This window comes from Rhineura floridana, chromosome 4 (assembly GCF_030035675.1).
Source record: "Rhineura floridana isolate rRhiFlo1 chromosome 4, rRhiFlo1.hap2, whole genome shotgun sequence".
Taxonomy (NCBI): domain Eukaryota; kingdom Metazoa; phylum Chordata; class Lepidosauria; order Squamata; family Rhineuridae; genus Rhineura; species Rhineura floridana.
This window is the reverse complement of record NC_084483.1, coordinates 165,965,539-165,992,836: the sequence shown is the minus strand read 5'-3', so window position 1 is coordinate 165,992,836 and position 27,298 is coordinate 165,965,539. Positions and strand designations below refer to the sequence as shown.

The 27,298-nt window shown below is 41.7% G+C and overlaps 1 protein-coding gene across 1 annotated transcript in view; it reads right to left on the bottom strand.

The window, feature by feature from the left end:
• The window catches only part of CAPN8 (calpain 8), a 64,909-nt gene extending 40,174 nt beyond the window's left edge, over positions 1–24,735 (bottom strand). The window contains exons 1-9 of the mRNA XM_061625085.1: positions 24,581–24,735; positions 17,664–17,939; positions 10,740–10,809; positions 7,528–7,646; positions 6,994–7,127; positions 5,278–5,446; positions 4,325–4,408; positions 3,658–3,743; positions 527–601 (exon numbers count right to left, since the gene is read on the bottom strand). Coding sequence (XP_061481069.1) covers positions 527–601; positions 3,658–3,743; positions 4,325–4,408; positions 5,278–5,446; positions 6,994–7,127; positions 7,528–7,646; positions 10,740–10,809; positions 17,664–17,939; positions 24,581–24,691 — 1,124 coding nt within the window. The 5' untranslated portion in view covers positions 24,692–24,735. The remainder of the gene's footprint in view (positions 1–526; positions 602–3,657; positions 3,744–4,324; positions 4,409–5,277; positions 5,447–6,993; positions 7,128–7,527; positions 7,647–10,739; positions 10,810–17,663; positions 17,940–24,580) is intronic.
• Between the last annotated feature and the right edge of the window lie 2,563 nt (positions 24,736–27,298).

The following is a 27,298-nucleotide window of genomic DNA, read 5'->3' as shown; positions in this document are numbered from 1 at the left end:
AAACAGTGAAATTATTGCACCTGCTGTGAAAAAAGCATCAGAGCTGCAGTCCCCTGCATCACTAGACGTCAGGCCAAACTAGATGTGATGCTCAATGCCTTTCTTGAAGTGCGTCTTTCATTTTGTAATTGCTAATAACAGATATGGAAGGACACACCTGATTTTTGTCAGGACTGTGGTGCACATGCATGTGTGTATGTGTGTGTGTTAATCCCTTTCTCCTCCAGTGCAATTCCAACAACAATCCCACCACCACGATGTCTATCAGCCCCAGGGGGAAAAAAGGCTTCCACCAGCACCATGGGGCAGGACAGGGGTGGTATTTTCCATCAAGACTGTGGTAGGGAAAGAAAGCATTCAACCCTCTCTCCTTGTGCACCACAATCCTGACAAAAAAACAACAACCAGATTCTTTCATCTGCTATTAGCAATTAAAAGACAACTGGTGTCACCCTTACTCAGCAACATGTTTGCATCTTGAAAAGCACATTTTTCTACATACTACTAATGATCAAATGGCTCTCACCAAAATTCACCATCATCTGCTTGTTTATCGAGAGCATCTTTTTGTTTGGGGTCAATATAATTCCATTCTGGAGCACTGCGGGACAGAAGAGCAGTACAAAATAAATATTTTGTCATCACAAAATAAATTACAAATAAAACATTAGTTAGCAGTGCAAGTATATTGTTGCATGCATCCCAATCTCTGAGGACTGAGAGATCTCAGGGGTGCCAGTGCCTATCTCGGGTTGGAATAGCAGTCACTGTAGTGTCTTTGTCATATATGGTTTTATTTATCCTTAGAGTAGAAACACACCCATTGTTCTGCCAGTTCCAGTGCATCTCCACCTTTCTCTTTTGAAAACTGGGGCAGGCGATGCTAGTCAAACCCTGCCCAACCCCACTCCTTTTTACTGTAAAAGCTAGTGGGAGCAGCTTGAGTGCATTTTTTTAAAAAAATTCAGCTTCAAAGTGATTTCACAACTGATTGGCAGATCAACCCATTCCCCTTCCAGGTGTGGCTAGTGGAAACACTTTGCTCTGGTGACTAGTGTGTTCACAGCCTTACACACAGGCTGAGCATCAGAGGGAAGGGCTCATAGCATTAACACTCCAACAGATGCTGGTTCCCTATTAGGTTTCTAGGGGGATTCCCACTGGATGGATCCCCACAGAGAGCAAACTGGCTCTTCTTTCAAAGGAAGCCAGGCAAGGTGGGAAGGAAGCTGAGCCCTGATTCCCAAATGGCTCTCTCATTCAAGAATCATCCATCCATTGAAGACATCTGCTTAACAAAGGAGAAATTAACTCAGCCAGGGCCATCAAGGTTATCTCCAGACTCTAAGGCAGTTCTGCTTGTTAAGTTAACCCTCTCCTGAACAAACCTCAGTCTCACAGCTGAGAATCATAGGGCTGCAGGGGACTTCTCAGATAACATCTAGATCAGGGCAGGAGGGCTTTTCTCAGCCTGAGGGCTGCATTCCCTTCTGGGCAACCTTCTGAGGGCCGCATCCCATCAGTGGCTGGGGCCAGAGGCAAAAGTGGGCAGAGCACTGTGTATACACACTCCCCTACTCTTTTCTGTCCTTCATTCCAGACAACCTCAGAGTGCAAGGACACGTGCCAGTTAGGCAAAAACACCCAGGGTATGAAGCAGGATCAGTGAGGGGTGTGGCCTGGAGAGAGTTCCGAGGGCCAGGTGGAAAGGCCACATTCGGCCCCCAGGCCTAATGATATTTTAGCAGCACACACCAAACAGTGGCAAACAGTTTTTTGGGGGGAATTAGCTCTGCTGCCCATTCCCAACATGTATGCAAAATGCAAGCCAGCAAAGTACAGAGTGGGAAGGAATGATTTAATCTAAAGAATTGAGCATGCAGCAGAGTAAACCAGCTGCCATGTCAACGAAGGAATGTATGCAAGCAGCAACCTTAGTGAAGGAGTTTACCAAGCTAAGTCAGCAGCACTCATTGAAAGTTTGGCAGTGTACATCAGGAACAAGGGATCTTTTTCAGCCTAACGGACACATTCCCTTCTGCACAATCATCTGGGGCACCCTTTCCCAACCAGTGTAACTCCAGATGCTGTCAGACCACAACTGCCATTAGCCTCAGCCAGCATTGCCAATGGCCAGGAAAGATGGGAATTGTGGTCCAACAACATCTGGAGGCACACTGGTTGGGAAAGGCTGATCTGGGGGCCACATGGCAGGGTTGGGCAGGATCAGAGGAAATTGTGGGTGGGGCAATAAATATAAATTTAACTTTGTACAGTTGGCTAGTTTTTATGCACGTGCACACCTCTCTATCATCCAACCAGGGAAACAAGTGGCATTATCAGTGTTCAAGGACACTAAGAGATTTATACTTCAAATACTGCTAACTATTATGCAGTGGTGTGATGATCTGAATGCCCTTGCTACAACTGAGCGTGCTTTCTATAAACACCAACTTTCTATAAACCACCAAGCAACATGGACATCATCCCCAGAGTGAGAAGCCTACACCAAAAATAGAGCATTTGTGATCCAGTAGAGTGTTTAGAGTGCCGGACTAGGACCTGGGAGACCAGGGGTCAAACGTCATACTCATGAAGCTTGCTGGGTGACCTCAGGCCAGTCACAGTCTCTCACCCTAACCCACCTCACAGAGTTGTTGTGATAAAAAAATGGAGAGGGAGGAGAACCATGTGTGCCACCTTGAGCTCCTTGGAGGAAAGGTGGGATAGAAATGTAATAATAAATAATAGTAAATAAAATTATATTAAGGGAAATTGATTGCAAAAATGTATACATTAATCAAAATTGCAGACAAAAATGTGTTTATTAGGAGACATTTGCACAAAAATGCCGAAGAATTTTCATGAGGACTTTTTTTGGTAAAGAAATGGCAGATTGCTTCAGAAACCTGAAGAACTGGATTTACAATTGGAAAAATGAGAATCTGAGAGAACCAAAACTGGCAGAGCCTTCCATCCCTACTCACTGGTGAGACATACCATACAGCTAGTGAGTGAATTTAGTGATGGCATTTGAACTATGGAGACCTGGGTTCAAATCCCTGCTCAGCTATGAGGCTTCCTGGGTGGCCTTGGATCAGCCACCGTATCTTCTCACCTTAACCCGCTTCACAAAGTTGCCAGGAGACTAACATGGGATAACTCCACATCTCCCTGAACTCCTTGGAGGAAGGTACAAATTCAATAAATCAACAAATCAGGTGTGGGGAACCTGTAGCCCCCCAGGTGTTGTTAGACTACAACTTCCACCTTGCCTGCCTGAGCTCCTGCTGGGAGGAAGGGATATAAATTTAATTATGATTAATATAATAAATATAATATAATATAATATATATTATATTATATTATATATTATATATTATATTATATTATATATTATATTATATATTATATTATATATTATATTATATATTATATTATATTACAAACAACAATATAAAATTGTTGTTGTTGTTAACAACTGGTCCTGGTGGCTGGGACTATGGGGGTTGGATTCCAATAAGATCTGGACAGATTCCCCATCCCTGAAAGAGATGAATCAATGGCATTACTGGGCAAACATGGGGCGGGAGGAAATGTGGCATTCTGAAGGTGATCCAGGAAAACAGAAAGAACGCATGGAGCATAACAACATACTTATCACTCCAGGCCCCGGTCCACTCCATTTCACCCCATGGATTTCTTATCCTGACTAGTTTCTCCAGGCGGCCACGATAGTTAACCTGTGGGAAGCACCACAGACAGAATCTCAGGAGGACTTAATAATCCTACTCATTGTTACCATCCTGTTATACCACACTTGCTATACTGCATTAAGAAAAAAAGCAATGTGAGCAAAAACCATGATTTCTATTAAAAGTCTGCTGGTGCAATCACAGAATTCAATGAATCATGAATTGGGTCTTGTGGAACGCTTAGTACAATCCCTGAAACAGCAAGTTTCCCCCAGACACAGACTTTATGGAAAAACTCTAGGGACTTCCATATATTCCCCCTGGAAAATTTGTTCCATTGGCCAGCTGTTCTTAAATGTAGTCAACAAAACCCACTGGGTGGATGGAACTTTTGTCCAAGATATCAGCCCTTAGATACTGTTTTTCTCCTTCTTTGGATTTACACTGATATATTTTGGGTTTTATGGTTTTATGTTTGGGAAGCCACTTTAACAGCTTCAGTTTTAAAGTGGGATATACATTTTTAGAGGGAGCATTAAAGGGAGCACAGTTTCACAAACTACATGTGCCATTTAGTATTGATTTCACTGCAAATCAGTTAAACAAAATCCCAAGAACTATATTTTTACCTCTTCTGCTCCAGTAACAGAGTAAGCATGACCCTTGACCAGCTTCCTACTTGTGATTGCTTCTGTTTCAGCTGCACTGGTAATCTAGGGCAACACAATTATTGTCAAGGTACATTGTTTGACAGATGAAAATCACAGAATCGTAGAGCCAGAGGGGCAATCTTTGTTCAACCGCCTGCTCAATAAGGAAGTGCAGATGTTAAAGCATCTACAACAGATGGTTGTCCAGCCTTTGCTTGAAGACCTCTATGGAGGGAGAGTCCACCACCCGTCTAGGTAATTCATTCTGTTGTTAAACTTCTCTTACCATCAAGAGAATTCTCCTCATATTCAACCAAGCTTTACCATTCTATATCTTAAAGTGGTTCTTAACTTTTTTTGGGTCAAAGACCCTTTTGAGAATCTGATGAAAGCAATGCCCCCCTCACCAGAAAAATGAACATAAATACACACACACACAATTTTGCATGAAATTTATTGCATTGGAAATTGGGTTTTTTGTGCCTGGTTCATGGACCCCCTGAAGCCCACCAATAGGCCCCTAGGGGTTAAGAATCCTGCATTTGATATAGTCCTACCCCCTGGGACTAAGAGAATAAGTCTTTGGTCCCTTGGGACTGAGAGAATGTCTTTTAGCCCTTCATATATTGGAAGAGTGCCATTATGTCAGTCATCTCCAAGCTAAACATACTCAGCTCCTACAGTCTTTTCTCATAGGACTTGTCTTCCATACCCCTGACTAAACAGAAAGTGAGATGCAACATTTGTCAAAACACCAGGCACATTTTTCTAGCTGTGGAACACCATGTTGCTTCCTCAGAGTGAGATAATGGCTTTTCAAGTTCACTTTCAAGTTAATGCAAAGCTTCCTGTCACAAATGCCTGCCACTAGTGACCTAGCATTTCACTACAACCCAGGCCAGAGCATAGAAAAAATAATGCCAGCATCTCACGTCAATGGAGCAACCCAGCAATGAACCAGCTCGTAGGGCCTTCTGGATAATTAGATACAGGTTGGACGGAGGTTTTCTCAGATCATATGATTCAGAAATGCCACCAGTAAAATCTTCAAAACCTTCTATAGTAGATCCTCCAGCAAGAGCCTCATATGAGCCATTCAACCTACACAAGGATGAGGGAGAAATGTTCATTTTGCATTTTCATGCAAATCTATCCAATTCACAGTTCCCAGACCAATAAGTGAACTGAAACACAGCTCTGCTTCAAAATTTGCAATGCTCCAACCAAAAAATGTGTGCAGAAATGTGTATATTAGCGAAAAGTGTGTATGAATGAAAATAGTGTACAAAAATGCATTCTGTTGTATGAACATTTCTGGCAAATTTATATACACATATGTGCATATTAGGAGAAATGTGCATGGAAATGCATACGAATTTTCATGCTTTTTTTTCAAATCACAAAATGTATGCAGAAATGGAGCAAACTTAAGATTGGAAGTATGAGAAAATAAGAGAAACCAAAACTGACAGATTCAGACTCCTACTGGAAGGAAGGGTGGGATATAAATCTAATATATAAATAAATAAATCCATCCGTAACCTACAGTGAAGGAATAGTAAGAAAAGCAGAGCAAAAATAAAAGAGTACAAGGCCAGTCTACACACACACGCACAGAGTCACACACCATAGTACAGATTAAATAAGTGTATAGAAAATGGTTTCCCTTTAGCAAAATTATCTGCTCAAGACTTTTATGTAAATATACCTGACAATTTAGGATAGCACTTCATACATCTGATGAAGTAGACTCTAGTCCATGAAAGTTTATGCCACGGATAGGGAAACCTGTGGCCCTCCAGATGCTGTTGGACTCCAGCTCCCATCAACCTCAGCCAACATGGCCAATGGACAAGGTCGTTGGAGTCCAAAAATATCTGGAAGGCCACAGGATTCCCATCTCTGACTCATGCCATAATTATCTTTTTTATCTTCAAGATGCCACAAGACCCTTTATAGTTTCCACTCATGACTTGTCAAGAAACCATTCAGTAGTACCTGGTTTCAGTGAATGGGTTGTATCCAGCAGAGTCACTCAGCCAGTGGTAAGGATTTTGTCATCAGAACCAGGAAGGAAGAAATGTTAACCGATTTCTGGGTTTTTCCCTGCAGCCCCCCCCCCCACATCTGCTCCAGGGAGACCCTTCAGAGCAGATTTCCTCTCCATTCCACTGATAGAAGCCTTACTCTCACCAGAGCAACACCATGGGATACAACCCTATACCCACTGGTATCATTAGACTAGGGATGTGATCTGTTGGCTGGTGCTTGTTGAAAGCATTCTGTCAACCTTATAGGCTGGTATCAATTTGAGTTTGTTCTTTGTCTGCAAGTCGCTGCTTTTACCAATTTGTTTTTTTTGAAAGGAAATTCTGATAAATTAAAAGAAATATCAGTACAAGGAAATAGTAATATTAATATCAATATTTGAGATGTTTCCAAAAATAGCCATGGAAAATCACTACATAAAAAACCCATCCGCAACAACAGCAAATAAGTGAAATAATGGAAAATTTGGTACCAAATCTGAATTAGGTGGAATTCTAGCACTTCTCTACATTACACACAGTACACAAGGCAGAATGTTACTGATTGGTCCCATGCAGGAAGCTGTCATAGGGCCTATCTCAGAATTAGCTGTGGCTTACTTGGCGTAGGCCTTCTCCAGCAGGGCACTCCAGAACTCATTGCCTTCTTCCGAATGTAGGAAAAGGAGCTGTCCATTTTTGGTGGGGAGACGGTCATCAATAACGACATCTACCCACTCTCCATATTGCCAGAACTGACCAAACAAAATGGGGGGGAGGCTCATGTATTGAAAATCAGACCAAACAAAAGCACTTCAAACTGGATTCAATATATAAAATCATGGGAAATAGCTAACCACCTTTTACACAATGCTTTATCTTTCTGTGCAAATAACTGTGAAATTTGCTGAGCTAGGTCATTAAATGAGCTGGGATATCTTATTGAGGTTGGAGAAAAGAAGCAGTTTCTGCTGAGATAATACAGAGGCTATACTACACAAAAAAAGTTTGCAGATACATGATGTACAAAGTTCTTCTGCCTTTTCTAGGACATGACCCTGGTTTTACATTGTTGTAAATATGTACTTTTGCTAGAGTCTCTCCTAGTCTAGTATTCTCTTTTACTCAGTGTTATCACTAATATGGAAGGGATACCTGAAAGTGAAAAATCCCAGCGTAGTTCTTCTGAAAGCTCTGATCTTGGGGAACAACCCGGTCTAAAATTTCTTGATCCAGTGTGAGAGATGCAATGGCTGCCAAAAGCCAGCAGTCTCCTGAAAACATCAGATTCCACAAAAGAATTGAACATGATTGCATAGGAACCTATTCATCTGCCTTTTATTGAGTCAAATCATTTCTCCATCTAGCCTCAGATTATTTACTCCAGGGGTATCCAGTCCCTGAATCTTTATCTGGCTCTTGGTGCATCTACCCAATTTTAATCAAGATGTGGTTAAAATAATAATAATAATTCACAGTTTCACATAAAGAAAATAAGCAATTGCATATCTGCATAAATACTGTGTTATATTACACAGTAATATAAAATCTACTGGCAGTACTTCTTCACACAGCACACAATGAAACTATGTAATTTGCTCCCAGTAGATGCCTTGTTGACCACCACCAAATGAAACCCCAGCCAGTAATCTGGATGCTGCATTTTGGACCAGCCAAAGTTTCCAAGTTCATATTCAAGGGCAGCCCCAGATAGCCCCACAAAGAATGAGGTGATGGGAGTTACAAACATCTTGGTGATGGGAATTCTAAAACATCTTGAGAGCACCAGGTTGAGGAAGGCTGGTCTAGTGGCTGCGGGAAGTGCTTGGTCTATTCTGACTGGCTCTTCAGGCAAAGGTCTTTCTCAGCTCTACAGCCTAACATTCTTTTCAGTAGAGATGCCAGGGTCAGAACCTGGGACATTATCCATGCAAAGCATGCCTGCTACCACTGAGCTAGGGGTCCTCAAAGATGCATCACAAGATAAATTTTTTAGAGATGTTAGGACTTTGTTAGTTTGATTTTTTTTTTTTTTGTAAATTGTTTTGGGTTTTTTTGTATTTTCTATTTGTATTTTTATTTGTGTGTAAGCCGCCTTGGGGGCCTATTTGGCCGAAAGGCGGCCTAGAAATAAAACATAACATAACATAAATTAAATCCTATGGGCTTCTTACCAAATTCTTGCATTCATGCAGCCAGTGCAGATGTAGTGCTGCTTGTTGCTTAACTATATTTAAGCAATCAAAAAATATATTTGGGAACAGTTGCTCATTCTCCCAACCCTTCCCTTTTAAGGTAACAGTTCCAACCATCGACCTTAATTGCAGCTGAGCATTGTGTTTCCAAGGATATAAACTGTAGTTAAAGATAACTGGGGTACTGGCGTTAGGGTAGAGACGCACTTAGCGTTCTGCCAGGTCCAGGGCGTCTCCACCTCTCTTATCTGAAAACAGGGGTAAACAACGCTAGTCAAACCCCACCCCTTTTTACTGCAAAACCTGGTAGGATCAGCATGAGTGCAGTGTCTGTTTTATAATTCAGCTTCAAACAGATTTCACAACCAATTGGCAGATCAACCTGTTGCCTCTCCAGGTGTGGCCAATGGAAACACTTTGCTTCAGGTGACTAGTGTGCTCACAGCCTGAATCAGGATTTGAAACCAGTGTTTCAAACTGGGACACTGGAATATAGGAAACTGCCTTATACTAAGGTCACATCCAAACTATACATTTAAAGAACATTTAAAGCACATGGCTTCCCCCAGAGTATCCTGGGAGCTGTACTTTACCCCTCACAGAACTATAATGCTCAGCACCCTTAACAAACAACAATTCCCAGGTTTCTTTGGGGGAAGCCATGTGCTTTAACTGTATAGTATAGATGTGACCTTGGTCAGACCATTGGTCCACCTAGCTCAGTAAGGGCTTCTTCACTGATAGGCAGGTATCTTTCCTAGTCCTAGAGATGTCAGGGATGGTTTCACATCCTGATTAGACAGGATGCAGTAATGCAGGAATAGAATTTCTAAACTTAAAAGCAACTCTGCAGATCCTGTTTCAAATCGGAGCCACAGTGTTGGAGGAGGCGAATTAATCCTTCCCCTGGCATTTTCCTGATTGAACCCCCCCCCATATATACTATGTGCCACATGGTGCAAAACATACAGGTACCATATGAACAAAGAGCAACTTGGTAGTGATAATTTCAGTTGGGAAAATAGTATGGAGAAGGGTCAACCCCAGCACATGAGCTCCAATCTGAAATGGAGGCTACTGTGATTGCTTTAAAATGATTTTAAGTGGGAGATACTTTTCATCGATCTCCATGTCCCATCTGGCTTAGTTTTCTTCCATACCCAAGAAAGGGACTAAACTTTTTGTTGGTGTACAATTATGGAAACATCTTATTTCTATCACCTACATCACCTTGTGTCCCCAGATATTGCTGGACTACAGCTCCCATCACCCCCAGTCAGCTTAGCCACTAATCAGGGACGATGGGAGTTGCAGTCCAGCAACATCTGGGGACCCCAGCTTGAAGAACATCGACCTAAGGAACTTGTCCTGCATTTCAAATGGCTTTGCTGCTTTGTTACACTTCAAGGTGTTCAATAAATTTAAATGGCATATAGAAAGATATTTTAAACTTATTTTAAATGCCAAGTACTATAAAACAATATTAAATCATAAGCCCTCGTCATCTGCCATTTGAAGGTTTCCACAGCAGCGGTGGAGGAGGGGGATTGTAGGGTTAGCCTATGTAAACAAATGCAGAAAGCCTTCAAAGATTTGCTTTAAATCATATTATTCTGCATGTTATGGATGTGGTTCTACAGCATTTAAGTCAAAACTGGTGTGTTCTGTTTTTATGAAAAGCAGGTTGTTTGTACAATATATGGAAAGTATTCTGAATCTTGCAAGTTTTCTTGAGACTTGCCAAGCTGATATTTCCTCTAACTTTTGTTACTGACAAAGAAATAAAGTTTAATGAAAGAAGCCCTTAGAAACAGGCTGTCTCTCATTCTTTTAAACTAGACAGAGCGTGTTAGTTTTGAAAGAAAACAATCTTCCACAGAAGATGAAAACGAGGGTGGGAAGTGTCTTGGCTTCAAAGACTAGTTGTTGGCACATTTGCAAAGCAAACCATAAAGTATGGATTCAAGCAACATGTTTTAAATACTAGATTTATGTTGGGTTTTTTATACTAATTTGATTTAGTCATCTGAAGTATCTTGCTTTGCACGCATCTTTGTAACCTGCCCTCTGATTATGGCATGTGTGCTTGGGAGTGTTTGGTGGTTCCCTCCTTCCCCCACCCTCCCTGAGAGACAACAACAACAACAAAGTGTGTGGCATTCAGTTACTCACCTAGTTCCCCTTGACGAATATCTGTACGAGTGGCTCCTCCCACAATGAACTGGGGACTGGGGACTAGATCCTGAAAATAATGGTAGGATTAAATATTACATCTGCACACACATAGTTTCTCAGACTCGTACATCTAAGAGAATTCCTGCATTGCAATGTTTTAGCATCTTCATTGCCTGTGGGTTTTCACCAAATCTGAGCTCTTCCTGCAGATTTAGGCTGTTCACATGCAGTATATGCTGATCACAATTAGCTGTACCTAAGGATGGGGGGAGGGGAAGAGATAAATTCAGTTCAGTTTGGATTTAAATGTGACCCTACCTAATTCCCACTTTCTGAAACAAAAATCTAGCTATCTTTTGAAATTCATACTTCTCTGAATTTTGCAGTGCAGTTCTTCAGATGAGTAATGTGTACACAAATGCATATACTAGGGGAAGTGAGCATAAAAATTCATATATAAGTATAAATAACTTTAAACATGCATTAGATTAGGGGAAATTGCCTTGCAAAAAATGTGCAGAGAAAATTAGGAGAAAATTGCATTAAAATGCTGATGAATTTTCATGAGGACTTTTGTTGTTGTTTTTAAAAAAACCCAAACTGATGTGGAAATGTGGAGAAGTGAATTTAAGATTGGAAATAGAGAGGAACTGAAATTGATAAATGCACCCATCCCATGGAAAGGGGGACTTGTGGATCTTGCCTACAATGAGATCCATGTGTTCCATGAATTCTGAAGCTTATGGAACTCGCCAATCTTAAAAGCAGTTCATTGCATTTCCTCATCAGTTTATGATTTTTAAAAAATCCTTATAAAAAAATTCTTCAATGTTTTAGAGTGCTTTCCTCCTAAATACACATTTTGTATGCATTTTTTGTATATTATGTTCACTAATATATGTATTTTATGCACACTTTCCCCAAATATATGTATTTTTGTACACAATTTTTGTTTGGAGAATTGCACTGCAAAAGTCAGAGAAGTGTGAACATTAAAGAATGCTTGCATTTTGTTTCAGGAAGTATAAACTAGATAGGTTCATATTAAAACGTGAACTGAACTGAATTTCTGTCCCATTCCCATAGGTTCATCCACATAACAGTATCAGTTTACATTGTATATTTGTTGGAAATATATCCTACCCTTTCTTCCAGGTGCTCAGGGTAGCTTACATGACAGCATATCCAGTTTTTCCACATTAACATTTTTTATCTCATTAATTTATTTAAAAGGGTTTTTTTAAGTACAAGGTAGCTAAGAAATTCAAGTTCAGTCAAAATATCATAAATAAAAACTACAAGAATTTAAAAGACAAAGGCAGCAGAATACAATCACAATATCAGGAACACCACAATGTTTATGTAGCGCTAGGATTAATGAATGTTCTAAAAATTGAAACACATGTGCAGATTACAGCTCATATAGTGCTAGTCCAACAGATTTTTAGAACATTTCCCAGAACATAGTGAGTCATAATCCCAAGTGACTATTTCAATGCATTTTTTTTAAATCTACATAGATCAGGGTATGACTGATGGAACTACTTAAAGCATCAAGATATTTTAAAAGGTTCTGGTTTTTTCAAGGTTAAACAATGTTAAGCACGCATTCTAAGGCTGCAGTCCTATGAACACATTTACTTGGGAGTCAGCCTTACTGAACACAGTGGGAATTACTTCTGAGTAAATAAAGAATTATGGTTAATGTAGAAAGGTGCACAAGTTGTTACTATTGTATTTTCTAAGAGAAAATATTTTCACAAAGGGCTCATGATCATATTTCTATATGCTGTTCTTCTCATTCTCAAAATTTTATCCAAACAAAATTTGGAATCCCCAGTAACGTTGCATAATAATATATTCCTCTCCACTACAATTCTGAAGATCTCCCCAGTTGTTACTACTACCACTATCACCACCACCACCACCACCACTACTACTACTACAAAGTTACTATATTTTATTCTGAAATAAATAGTTCAAAGCATTCACTAACAGCCTGTTGAAATTCATGTCAAATCCTCACAAAACCTCTAGGGATTTTGTAAAAAATGGCTCTTGGTCCAAGTATATTGCATACTGCCCTAAATGTAGGTGAAAGGCTGCATACGGTAATTTTTTGTGGGACCAAGAGGAAGGCAGGGTGGCAGACTTTCAAGAGAGAAGTTTTCATTCCCCACCTAGCCATTACTGGAAGATCATATCTCCTGTGAGTCACACTGTCAAATCTTTAGATGAGTCAGCACACAGGGTTAGCAGCTGGTTACTTGGCTTGCCCCTGGCATGTTGGTTAGAGATGGAACAGATCATCAGACAGCTTGCAAGACAAGTGCCTGCATCCTTGGGAAGGCACAGCAAACAAGACCCTAGCATTATATCCAGGATTGTCAAAATAAGCATGACTTTATTTTATTTATCTGCTTGATCAAAAAGCACCCTGTCCCAAGATGATCAGGGATTTTTGGAGACTGCTGGTCAAAAGCTTGAAAACACTAAGGTTGTGTCCACTAGTAATATATTTAAAACTCAAAGGTGAAAATGTGGAACCTGTGGCCCTAGTTGTGAATGGACTACAACTCCCATCATTGATGAGAAGTGGCCATGGTGGTTGGGACTGATGGGAATTGGAGTCCAACATCTGGAAGGCCACAGGTTCGCCAGCCCTGTCCAAGGAGACCAGTGAGGGCATTGCTTTAATAGTATACTTGTAGTTTGACCACCTTTGTGTCCAACACCTCAGTCATTGGTGTCAATGTCAGAGGGGAAGATTTAGGTTAAATTTCCCCCGCCCCCAGAACAAACTCCTACTACTTCCTTATATAACACATTCACAAGGCTCTTTTCCCCCTTGAGATGTGATGCCCATATGTGCTTCTTCACACTTGACATTTAGCAATCAGATACAAATTTAGCAATCAGATACAAATACCTAGATACTACATGTGTGCTATTTGTGTATTTAAAATCATTTACGTACCCCGTTTTACTAGATTTTACAAGGCAGCTTACTGAAATAAGAGGAATCCAATAACACCATATAACTACAACCAACTGAAATAAACAACAAGACATCCAGAAGTTCATTAACAACTAGTATTAGGAAGTAGCAGCTTCAGAATGCCTGAGGAAATAGATGTGTTTTTGACAAACAGTGAAACACCAACACTGTAGACATCTGCTGCATCTTCAAAGGGAGATCATTCCATAAAGTGGGTGCCACCATGGAGGAGGCCTTCTCCCGAGTTGTCAGGAGACAAATTTCTACCGGCTGTGGTACAACTAACAGGGTTTCTTCCAACCATCTTAGTGAATGGGCAGGAAGTTCTCTGGGGGAACTGGTGCCCTTGGGCAACCACACCTGTGCCTAGACCCCAATACTAATGACAAACCTCCTCAGAAGAGCAAGAACTTACTTGTGGGCCCCAGCTCAGACTTGTACCACAGGGAGTTAACAGCCCCTAAGGGACAGCCTGAGACAGACACCACAGGAGGCCATGACATCGGGAGACAAAATGTCACCTAATGAACTTCTTACCCCACTTCCAGATCCTTTGTTGTGAACCCCCAGGGCAGCAAGAACAGAGGTGATGACAGGCCATTGGCAAAGACCAGCACTGGATACACACACACCCTCTCTCTGCCCTATTCAAGAGACAGACGGATGCAAGCGGTACTGTGTGCTTCAGCACAGGGTCTAGGACGAGTGCAGCATCCCCCAATCCAAATCTGGACCACAGCACATACAGAGGTTTAACACTTCTCTCCCCCCCCATCAACCTGAAAGAAACTGCCTCCTCGCACAGCAAGAAGCAATAGTTTTGTTTTTGTTTTTAAACTACCTTTGGCACAAAGGGGAGGGTTTTTTGTTTTTTAACTTTCACTATTTGCTATGTTGTTGAGAGGGTCATTTTTCATGCTGCGATCCTACTCCAGATTGGTGGGCCCTGCATTTGGTTTACATTTTTTTAAAAACTTACATTGCTTCAAGCATGCATTTAAAGTGCTAAGAAATCTTAGCTTTTTCTTTTTTTTCCTCCCCTGCTACTATAAACATACTGAAAATATGCTGCAGTTGCTTTCCTTGAAAGCAGTCACATGATTTTTATTGCTATATTCTTCATCTGCATTTCATCTGAATCATTCATAAACGCCTGGAGAATACATGCCCTAAGAAAGTGTTTGTTCCTTGCTTGTTTCATAAAAATATGTAGTAAAAACTGCATGTGGGATTTCACTGAGCAGCGAGCTCTGTGCAAGCAATGGGTGTCTGCATTTCCCCTCCCTCTGCCCCATTATTGACAGAAGTCCTCAGCATTACCTGAAGCTGCTTCCAAAACAAAAAGGAAGCTTCGGAATTGCTTTCAGCCACAGCTCAGAACACTGCGCTTAGAGGGGGAAACATAAGAAGAGCCTGCTGGATTAGGCCAGTGGCCCATCTAATCCAGCATCCTGTTTTCACATTGGCCAACCATATGCCCATGGGAAGCACCCAAGAAGGATCTGAATGCAACAGCACTCTCCTCTCCTGCAGTTTCCAACAGCTGGTATTGAAGCATACTGCCTCCGAAAACAAATATCCCAGTGCATATGAGATAACACTTCCATTGTGCACATTTTAAGCAACTGTGTGAGCCATGGATTAATCATTAGATACAAAAGGGAAAGAGCATGAAAGTAAATGCTCAATAAAAGGGAAGGGGTTGCTTGGCAAAAGTTTTGCTTCTTATTGAACAGATTGGTTTTTAAACTACTTCCATTTCTTTTGTAATTTGGCTTTGAGGAATTAGATCTTTGCAAATTTCTATATGAAATGACCTGATCCTCAGCTCTTGGACTAATGTGTGGATCAGAACTTAACTTAGAGTTATCACCCTGCAGTCATATCTGTTACCAGTGAGTAAATGTTTTAGATCCTCCAGGAAAACAGGAGAGAAATGAGTTAACGGGAAGGCTGAGTGATTAACCTTGGCAAACGTTACAGACACAGCTGCGGGAGATTAGCTCTTCACACTTTAGCCCATAAAGCCGAGAGCTAGAGAGCAGCCTGTGTGGGGGTGTAAAAGGAGACAAAGGTGTTGATGCGGAGCGGTATGCTGGCAACTTTGTTGGTGACTTGTGCTAGTGAGTGTGTGAACTCTACTAATAGGCCCTGTTGGTGCTACTTGCCAATAAAAGTCCTTCTTACTTGAAGTGCTTCTGTGTGTGACTGGCATTTACTCTACATTACTGGTACTTGGCTATAGACTTCATAAATACACGCTAACAATATCTTCTGAGAGTAAGTCCCATTGAATTCCATAGGACATTTCTGAGTAGGCATGATTACGATTGCACTGTTAGCTATCCACTAGATTTCACATTTCTCTGGGTCTTGGGATGCCCTTCTCAAGCAGTTCAACAGCATAATCCTTTGCACGCCTCCTCAGAAATAAGTTAAATAGGACTTATTCTAAGTATGTTTAGGATTGCAGTCTACATATGTGTTTTGAAATAAAATAATCATTTAAATATATATTTTGAAAGAAAATACTAATTTAAGAGAAAATATGCATTAAGATATATAATTAAGCATGTGTCTTCAGATTTTTTAAAAACTGTAGATTGGAAAGAGAATATAATAGAATTAAAGATAAAAAAGATAGACATAAAATACAGACAGGTTTGCCCACCCCTTTGAAAGCTAATATGCCATCTTTTCGGCACCAGGTCAAGACTTTCCTCTTCTCCCAGGCATTTTAGCATGTGTTTTTAAATTGTTTTTAAAAATGTGTTTTTAAATTTGTATATTTGTATATTTGTTTTTAATGTTTTTAATTGTTGTAAACCACCCAGAGAGCTTCAGCTATCGGGCGGTATACAAATATAAATCATCATCATCATCATCATCTGTTGGAAGTGGGGCAAGAGCAACTCCTGTTTGGGTTCTTTTGTGTGTACTCCAGAAGGAGGATAGAGTTAGGGTCCTCCACCTGGCTAGGCTTGCTTGCCTACCTTTACCTATGCTCTTCTCTACTTAACTTCCTTCTGTTGTAAACTGATATGCTCAGGGAAGTTGACCTGCCCCTCCTTCCTTTGTCTTCTTCTTCGACTGTCTGAGGAGAGAGGAAACATCTTTGTCTTTGGTCTCTCTCCTGAGCCATGAGGGCAATACCCAAGTCTGGGCATTGTGCCTCCAACTTAGTTAGTTAGAACTAGGTATGCCTTTCCATCTACTATGCATTTCTATAAATAAAGTACCTTTTTCTTATTTTAAGTCTTAAGTCTCAATGATTTAAATGCAGGGTAAAAGCCTGCTTCTTAGGTAATACACACTGGCACATGCAGCTCAGACTGCTGAGTTACTCTCCATATGCATAATACCATCAACATGCCTTTGAAACAGTTAGTACCTTTGAAATAAGCACAGCAATGTTCAAGCCTGTTTAAACCTCAGAAATTGGCAGAGCACAGAAGAAAATCCTTAAAGAGTACATTTCCAGGTACTGTATTCTCAACTGTGAATGTTGCCAGAAGTCCCTCGTTCCAGACCATCACAGCCCATAGACCATAATAGATGGGTCTCATTTTCACAACCTGTATTTTCATGCAATATAATGAATGTCTCTTAATCCAGACATTGCCATTCCTAAAATATCCCTGGTTTTAGATGCTTTGATTGACACCCTTATCATCCCCCAAAGGATAAACCCTTAGAGAAGAAGCCTCAGCGCTTCCATTCTCGATAAAACCTGCACAATTAAGTGAAAGCCATTAGAGAAACATTAAGATAATTTTTACAGGGTTTAAAGAATCATCAAAATATTGGAATATAATAGTTTGGATTTTTGCTTATGGGCCAGCACCTTTGCTTTTGCACAAGCATTGTGTAAACAGAATATTATTTGAACCTAGCAGATTACTAAGAGATTATGAAGTTCTTACCGGAGGCCGTTTCCAGATAATGCCTTGAGTTTTGGGAGAATAAGGCCCCAAATCCCTATAGCCAAGAGCAGAAGGACAAGCGGGGAATTCCTCATCTTTGAAGAGAGTACCAGACTGTAAGCATTGCCTCTTCAGAGCCTCAAAATCCTGTTTTAAGTACTTCACTGCATTCCCATTGGAACCCAGGCCTTCCAAGACAGCCTTCTCCCTCGCCAGTTTAATTGCTACACTTGCCATAGCACTGGCTTCCCTGTTAAGCACTAGGACACGACAGGTCTAAAAGGCAAAATGCAAAGTGGAAAGTGTGTAAGCAAGTGGCCAGGTAAAGGTGGAGCAAGCAGACACATTACACAGTCCAACACCCATAAAGAAGGAGGAAACGTTGAATGGTAAATATGTACACAATTAAAGAGGAAAAGGGTCACGATGATGGAAGGGAACAGTTGAGAAAGAGAATCTTCCAGTGACTGTACCATGCATCGGTTCTCTCTTTTTCTAAGAGAAGGCAATGCTAACTTTCCAGCTAGCTGTTGAATTTATATGTGTGTGTGTGTTTATGTGTGTGTGTTGTGTGTGTGTGTGTGTGTGTGTATCATAGAATCATAGAATAGTAGAGTCGGAAGGGGCCCATAAGGCCATCAAGTCCAACCCCCTGCTCAATGCAGGAATCCAAATCAAAGCATTGCAGACAGATGGCTGTCCAGCTGCCTCTTGAATGCCTCCAGTGTCAGAGAGCCCACTACCTCTCTAGGTAATTGATTCCATTGTCGTATGGCTCTAACTGTTAGGCAGTTTTTCCTGATGTCCAGTCAAAATCTGGCTTCCTGCAACTTGAGCCCATTATTCTGTGTCCTGCAATCTGGGACGATTCACGGAATAATTATATACAAAACATATTTGTGTGTGTGTGTGTGTGACAAACAAGACATGGGGGGGAGGTGGAAGGAGCCTATAGCTTGCTATGGGCATCTGGCTGGCCATTATGAGAGCCGATGCTGGACTAGATGGGCTATTGGCCTGATCCAGCAGGCTCTTCAAATGTTCTTTTGTTCTGTATGGCATTATGGTCCATAGGACTGATGAAGTATTTTATTCATCTAGTAAGATTTTTTTAGGCCATTTTTTAGGGTCGAGGCAGCTTCCAGCTTATAAAAACACTGAATATACATTCAAGCATCTAAATTTAACAATAAATTACCATACTGATTGAGACCGGTCAGAACATGTTACACCAATACTGCACCAGTTGTGAAGCCAATTCAAAGTGCTACTGATGACCATTAAAGCCCTGAATGGTTTGGATCCAAGTTACCTTCTGAGGTGCTGTTGAGATGTCCTTCTTTATTTATTTATTTATTTATTAAATTTATATACCGCCCCATAGCCGAAGCTCCCTGGGCGGTTCACAACAAACATTCAAGACATTTAGGTTGGCAGGTATATGGAACAGGGCCTTTTCAGCAATCGCTCCTTAATTATGGAATTAAATTCCAAGTAAGATCAGACATGCCCCATCCCTCATTTACTTGTTCTCATGGCTGTTGGGAATCAATTAAGATCTATAAAGTGGATGTTGTATTTGGGAGATAGCTAGGTTATTTTTCTTTAATTGTATAGTATGCTGGTCCGTGATTTTCTTGTTGGATTTTATGGTTTTCTATTGTATATCATTGAAAAACCACTTTGGAAGGCATTTATGCTTAAAAAGCAGTCTAGACGTTTATTAAATAAAAAAATAAAACAATGATAGAGTTAACAGTACAGCAGCAATAAAAGCAACAATAGTAACAACATCCACTGCATTCCAAACAGTAAAATCAAATCGGATAGTGAAAACTATTGCAGCACATCAGCAGCACAATAACATTTTCAAGGAAAAGTGGTTCTAAACAGACGAGTCTTTGGAGCCTATTTGAAGGCCTATAATGATGGGTTATGCATACCTCAGTTGGAACAATATGCCACAACCATGAAGCCACTGGCAAGAAGGTCCTATTGCTCATGCTTGCCAACCTAATTGATCACAACAGTGGGTGCACAACCAGGGCCTCCAAAGCTGATCTCAAAGCACAGACAGGTTGGAATGGATCAAGAATATGACACCTTTAGCCCTCCAGATATTGCTGAACTACAACTCCCAGCAGTCACAATCCCCAAGGATGGTGGGAACTGTAGTTCAGCAACATCTGAAGGGTCAAAGGTTCCCCACACCTGTTATGGATAAAGGCTGTCCTTCAGATAATCTGGTACCTGAACTATTAGGGCTTTCTCAAAAGGAGAGGCTCTAAGACAGCCTTTCCCAACCAGTGTGCCTCCAGATGTTGTTGGACCACAACTCCCATCAGCCTCAGCCAGCATTGCCAATGGTCAGGAAAGATGGGAGTTGTGGTCCAACAACTTCTGGAGGCACACTGGTTGGGAAAGGCTGCTCTAAGAGGTAGCCAGCAAAGTACCAGCAAAAATGCTGTTGGGCTACAATTCCCATCAACCCTGACCACTAGCCAAGCTGGCTACAGATGATGGGAGTTGAAGACCAGCAACATCTGAATGGTACCATGTTGGCAACCCTGGTCTAAGTTTTTCATCCAGCCCTTATGGAGACAGAAACCATCCATTCCACTCCCAGAGATGTGGGACATTTATCTCCAGACTGCAGCCTAGAGAGAGAAGCAAATAACCTGCAAAAATGGAGTTTCTTGTTGAAACACCCACATATACCTTGTTCAGATACTCAGACTCACCTTTAACTAAATCGTTTGTTGTGATGAAAATCCACTTAACGCTTGAAGTTAAAAGCAGAAAATAGGGTATAAAATTGAATTTGCAGATGGTCAGCCTTGACATTATGATCCTATAATGCTCTTGAGAAATGATTCACACACAATTAACTTTTTCCAACAATTCTTCAAATTGCTGTACCTGCAGTTGCCAGTTATACAACATAAAATACAATAGAGCTATCAAAGCCTGAAGCTTCAGTTTTTGAAGAAAAAAGTTATCAAAATAAAGTTTTCAACGTAGTAGTTCTATGGAAAATGAACCTTTCCCATTTTTTTAAAAAAAGGTTCAGATTTAAACCCCGTTTTCATATGAAATATCACAATGCAGTATACAACCTAAAAAAGACAGTAAAAACATTTTAAAATGTCAGGCACATCCGTAAAAACTGGTTGGCAAAGAATCTCGGGTTTGAAAGGCCTCTTGGAATTATTTTCTTTAAATACATGCATGGGGCCTCCAGTAGAAGGAGCAGCAATCTCGGAACAATCATGCTTTCGCTTTGAGCAGCCCAGAGACTGATGAAAGTGATAGTTGCACAAAGGAAATGGGTCTGGGAGGACCTTAGTTATTTTATTTATTATTTTATTTATTATTTTATTTGTATCCCGTCCTTCCTCCCAGCAGGAGCCCAGGGCAGCAAAGCGCTAAAAACACTTTAAAACATCATAAAGACAGGTCTTAAAATACATTAAAACAAAACAACATTAAAAACATTTTTAAAAAAACAACTTTTAAAAAGGGTTAAAAACATTATTAAAAAACATATTAAGCAATTCTAACACAGACACAGACTGGGATAGGTCTCAACCTAAAAGGCTTGCTGAAAGAGGAAAGTCTTCAAAAGGCGCCAAAAAGATAGTAGAGATGGCGCCTGCCTAATATTCAAAGGGAGGGAATTCCGCAGGGTAGGTGCTGCCACACTAAAGGTCCGTTTCCTATATTGTGCAGAACGAACCTCCTGATAAGATGGTATCTGCAGGAGGCCCTCACCTGCAGAGAGCAGTGATCGACTGGGTATATAAGGGGTAAGACGATCTTTCAGGTATCCTGGTCCCGAGCTGTATAGGGCTTTGTACACCAAAACTCGAACCTTGAACTTGGCCCGGTAGCAAATGGGCAGCCAGTGCAATTCTTTCAGCATCAGAGTGACATGTTGGCAATACCCTGCTCCAGTGAGCAGTCTCACCGCCGCATTTTGCACCAGCTGCAGCTTCTGGACCAACCTCAAGGGCAGCCCCACATAGAGCACATTACAGTAATCGAGCCTGGTGGTTACCAGTGCGTGGACAACATTATTGAATTCCATTCCAAGTCAATAGGGTGGCATTCAATGCTAGGCCTACTCAGAGTAGACATGGCTAACTTAGGTTCATTAATTTCAATGGTTCTACTCTGAGTAGAACTTAATTGAATATAGGCTATGCAGCACAGCTTACAGTGCAAACTTATACATGCCTTCTCAGAAGTAAATCCCATAGAAAATCTCAGAAGTTTCAAGTTCAAGTTTCAAGCTTATTGTAGGGCCATAGGCCAACACAAGATACAATACCAAACATATAGTATATATTAGTAGTTAAAACAATGTTATAATTATGTAAAATTTAAAAAGCGTTAAATTGTACCAAAATCTAGTAAGCTCTCTCACATGATAACAATCCATAAGAATTCAATAAAGGCAGCTAACAAGTTTGTAATTCTGAGACAAATTTGACTCTTAATTTTTGAACCGCTAATGCAAAGTCAGAAACATTATGAGTGATCTCGGGGTTTAAATCGGAGAGTAGGAAGCATATTTTGTCTGCTTCCATACTCGTCCCGCCAATATCTATCCACTTCCGTAGCAGTTTTGCTCTAGGAATCTGATATATTGGACAATTTAAAATTAAGTGTGGAAGGTCCTCTGCTCCATTAAAACCGCAAATACATTTTCTTTGATCCTTAGGGATGTTAAATATTCTTCCCTCTCTTTCTGAGTTGGGGAGAGTAAAAAAACGAATTGCCGTAAATGCATGTCTAAGGGGTACAGGTAGTGTCTGAAGAAGATAAGAGGAACAGGTGTGGTCTTGCTTAAATCGCCAATACCAGGGAGCAGTTCGGCAATTTAAAAGGGACAAATGATCTAAATATTCGGAGTGTTGGAACATCTTTGCTCTTAGGCTTTTATGTGAATCTATTAAATTAAATTCTTGTATCGTTATATGATATCTGTGTAGTATGGCTTCAATTTTAACTCCCCAGATAGTTTGTGAATTTGGGTGATTTAAACATAAATTTAGTAATTCCCTGTCTTTCTGTATCATGGAAGATCTTATAAATTTTAACAGCGTTAAGTGTATACGAGCACCTAATGCTGGTAAACCTGTCTCCGCACGGAGCATTGCCGCAGGTGTTCCTTGAGGCTGCGATAAAAGGCGCCTCAAGAAATTAGTTTGAATTGTCTCAAGGGCCAGAACTGCTTTATCATCCCATCCCCATATCGGTGCACCGTACAGGATCTGGGAAACTACTTTGGCCTCGAAGATTTTAAGGGCCGGGAGAATCAGATATCCACCACTGGTGCGGAAGAATTTTAAAATTGCACCTACAGTTCTCGATGCTAATTGTTTAATTGATAGCCAATGAGGTTTCCAGCAAAGGGTGTCTGAAAAGATCACCCCCAAATATTTAAAAGAGCGGCACTGCTCTAACTGATGATTTCCCATCGACCATTTATGGCTCACCGGTCTTTTCCCGAAGACTAGAACTTTTGTCTTCTGGTAGTTTATATTAAGCCTCTTGAGTTTGCATAGAGCATGTAGTCTTCTCATCTGTTTTCTCAGACCAATAGGTATTAGAGAGAGAAGAACCATATCGTCTGCATAAAATAATGCAGAGATCTTCCTATGACCGATGGAAGGAGGAAAATATTGGGGATCCGATAAATCAACAATAATGTTAGTTAAATAAAGATTGAACAATAAAGGGGCAAGAGGGCACCCCTGCTTGACACCCCTCTCAACCGCGATTGGGGGCGTCAAATTCCCCTGTCGGTTTACTCTCACTTGAGCCACAGTATCTGTATATAAGACTTTGATTAAATACAAAAGTCGGCAGTCTATTTTCATGTTGTATAGTTTTGTCCACAGCCTGTGCCTATCCACAGAATCAAAAGCTGTGGCTAGATCTAGAAATGCCGCATAGAAGTGTCTGGTGGGGCCTGTTATGGTCTGGTTTGCCAAAAAGTTTAGAGTTTGGCAATGATCAATTGGAGAAGACCCTCTCCTAAACCCAATCTGTTCTGGGGGTATTAGATGATTTAAATCAGCCCACTGTTCTAGCTTTTGTAGAAGATATTTGCTATACAATTTGGTTACCACATTCAATAGACTGATAGGGCGATAGTTTGAGGGATCCGCTGGATCATTTTTTTTATATATTGGGACTATAATACTCCGTCTCCAACCCTCCGGTTGAAGATGGCGACAGGGTAAGAGTGTTTGGACGAGCTCCGTTCCTCTTTTCTATTTTTACTACTTTACTAACTCAAAAGACACTTTGTTAGCTATCTATATTGATAAGAGACTATATAGAAGATTTTCCTCTCTCTTAGCATTTTATCTTCATTGTTTTTTATTGTTTGAGCGGAGCCAAGATATGAGGAAGTGAAGAAGCGAAGAAGCGAGGGAGCTGCCTGACTATTTATTAATCAACTTTGACTGCAGCAAACAAAGCCCTATTTAAACTTTCAGATAACATCAAGATAATCTCTACAATAACATCATGGTCCTGACAAGAAGCGAAAGGAGAGCCCTGGGAGACTTACCACAAAGTCCTCTGATTATTGAGAAACAAAACAAGAAGACTATACAGAAGAAAAGGAATGCTATCAGTAAAAATAATTCTCAAGAGCCCCCGACAGCACTTTTGCATCAAGCTGAGTTGAAGCCAGCAGAATTAAAGGGACAGACGCAAATTACACAGTTTTGCACTACACCTAAGGAGAAAACTTACTCAAAGGAGTCCCAAAATACAACTCATATAACTCATACAAATTATGATTGGTCCATCACAAATATTTCTGATAAGAATTATAAAATTTTCTTCGATGAGAGAGCACCTAACTTGGCAGAGGAATTAGCTACTGCTGCTTTACTTACTAAAGAACATCTTCTACAACGCGTTAAAGCTGATTCCCAATTCTCTAACTCTATATCTCCTCGGAATCCGGCAGAAGCGGACGCAACTAGCAATTCAGAAGAACGAAACATCCATCCTCCTCTGAGGAGATCAAGTCCTCCTCTCGAAGTAAAGAGCCAGTCTAGAAGATTGAATGCTGTTTCCGCCCCATGTGAGGCGACTGACTCAATCGAAGGAAAACCTCAGACAGTGAAAGAGGCCCACCTGAAAAGTATACAGGCAACTTCAACTAATATACCAGAAGAAATTGGCCCAACGATTACAGGTTGGCTTCTTATGCTTGCTTTTGATTTGGATGCAATGAAGAATTCTCTTGAAGAATCTAATCGACTTTTAACATCGGTCCTTAAAATACTGGATACTAAGGAAAGTTCAGCATCAACCTCTATCACCAGACCGTCCAGTAAGAAACAAATAGGGGACAACAGTGATTTAAAAAAAATCAATCCAATTCCAATGAACTCAAAAAATAAGTGCAAGCTGATAAAAAAACAAAAAGACAAAAAACAAAAACAAAATTAAAAAATCAAGTAATGTTAAAAGTAATAAGAATTGTAAAGAAAGGAAAATGAATTTTAAGAAACTTTTTAAGTTTCTGGAACAAAATACAACGGCAAATAAACAAAAAAGTGCTGGTCCTCTGTCTTGTAAGAAGGGCAAAAAGGAAAAGACAAACCCAACTGTTAACCTTCCCAAAGGAAACAATGCATCTTTGGACTCAGTTCCAAACTCTCAGATTACGGCCCAACCATTAAATAATGACTCTTTTAATATTTCTATGAGCTTTCAAAATGGTGCTCATGACCTCTCAGAATATCTTCAAGACCCTTGGACTGATATCCTGTTGAGACAATCACTACCACGGACTCAGATGAGAAGCCAATGGACATTAGTTTTAGATCCTTATCAGTTAGTTTTTGAAAATTTCCCTAAACCGTTAGGCCAATTGCAACATCAGCGTATCGCGCACTTCTGCGATCTACTACAACCAAGGGTATCACTATCTCCTAATGATGTAGTTGTCAGCTCTACACTGCCTCAGCAGTGTCAGGGGGAGCTGGAAATTCCTGGGTCTTTGGCAGGGAAGGAAAGTCCTTAGCCAGCAGTCGGGTTGTAAATCTGCCAGGCCTATCCGAAGTGTACTTGCCGAGTCAGAAGTCCAGAAGCGAGGTCAGTGGAGGTCCGGGATCAATTGCCAAGGAGGTCAGTCAAAGAGATGCTGCAGGGAAACTAGGTCTACACAAAGCCACGCCTGACGTTGCAGTCAGCAACAAGCTGCAGCCAAGGTGTGCCTTATAAAGAGCAGGATGGACAGCAGGTGTGAGCCCTCAGCGTTTGGGCCTTAAGGAGACAGGCCTGCCTCTCTTCTGCCTGACCTTCTGCTGTCTACGTTCTGCAGGTGAGGGGGGAGTATCCTGTTCACTGTCTGTGTCTGGCTGCAGGGCCTCTGCTGTCCCTGGGGTGCTCTGCAGCTGAGGGGCAGAAGGAGCTGGATTCTCAGGAGGCTCCTCCGTGTCTCCTGCTGCTCCTGGGTCTGCTGCTGTTACTCCCGAGTCGTCCTCATCTGAGGAGTCCTCTGACGGGGCCATGACACTATCCCCCACCCCACGACCAACCCTCCGCCTCCCGCCGGGGCCCAGCTTATCCGGGTAGCGCTGGTGGAAGCGCCGGACCAGATGAGGGGCATGCACCTGCGCCGCATCTTCCCACGAGCGTTCCTCAGGGCCGTACCCCTGCCAGTCTATGAGGTACTGGAGGTGGCCCCGATGCCTCCGGGAGTCCAGGATCTGCGCCACTTCGAATTCCTCTTCCCCGTTGACTTGTATCGGTGGTGGGGGCCGTGGTTGACTACCCAAGGGGTGAGGCGGGAGAGCGGGAGTCAGCAGTGATCTATGGAAGACAGGGTGAATGCGGAAGGTGGCAGGGAGTTGGAGCCGGAACGCCACCGGGTTAATTTGCTGGGTGATCCGGAAGGGACCTACGTTCCGAGCCTCCAGCTTGTGAGACGGCCGTTGCGAACACAGGAATTTGGTCGAGAGCCATACCCGGTCGCCTACCTTCAGCGGCAGGCCTGGTTGGCGGTGGCGGTCAGCAAAGCGCTTATACACGTCCTTGGCCTGCTCCAGCTGCTCCTTCAGGACTGCCTGCAGGGCTAGCAACTCCTGCAGCATGACATCCGCAGTGGGGACCGGCGACGGGGGTTGCACTGAGGGGAAGAATCGGGGGTGGTAGCCGTAAGAGGCAAAGAACGGGGTCTGGCGTGTGGAGGCATGCACGGAGTTATTATACGCGAACTCCGCCAGCGGTAACAGATCCACCCAATTGTCCTGTTGGAAGCAGGTGTAACACCGCAGGTATTGTTCGACGGTGGCGTTGGTACGTTCTGTTTGTCCATCTGATTGAGGGTGGTGGGCGAAGGACAAGTGGATCTGGACGTTCAGGGCCTGAAACAGGGCCTGCCAGAACCGGGCGGTGAACTGGGCTCCTCGGTCAGAGATCAGGTGGTCGGGGAGGCCGTGTAACCGGAAAACCTGGGTCAAGAACAGTTGCGCAGTTTCTGGGGCAGAGGGTAGGCCGGCACAGGAGAGGAAATGGGGCATCTTGGTGAACAGGTCTACGACTACGAGGATGGTGGTCATTCCCCTGGAGGCTGGTAAGTCCGTGATAAAATCCAGGGA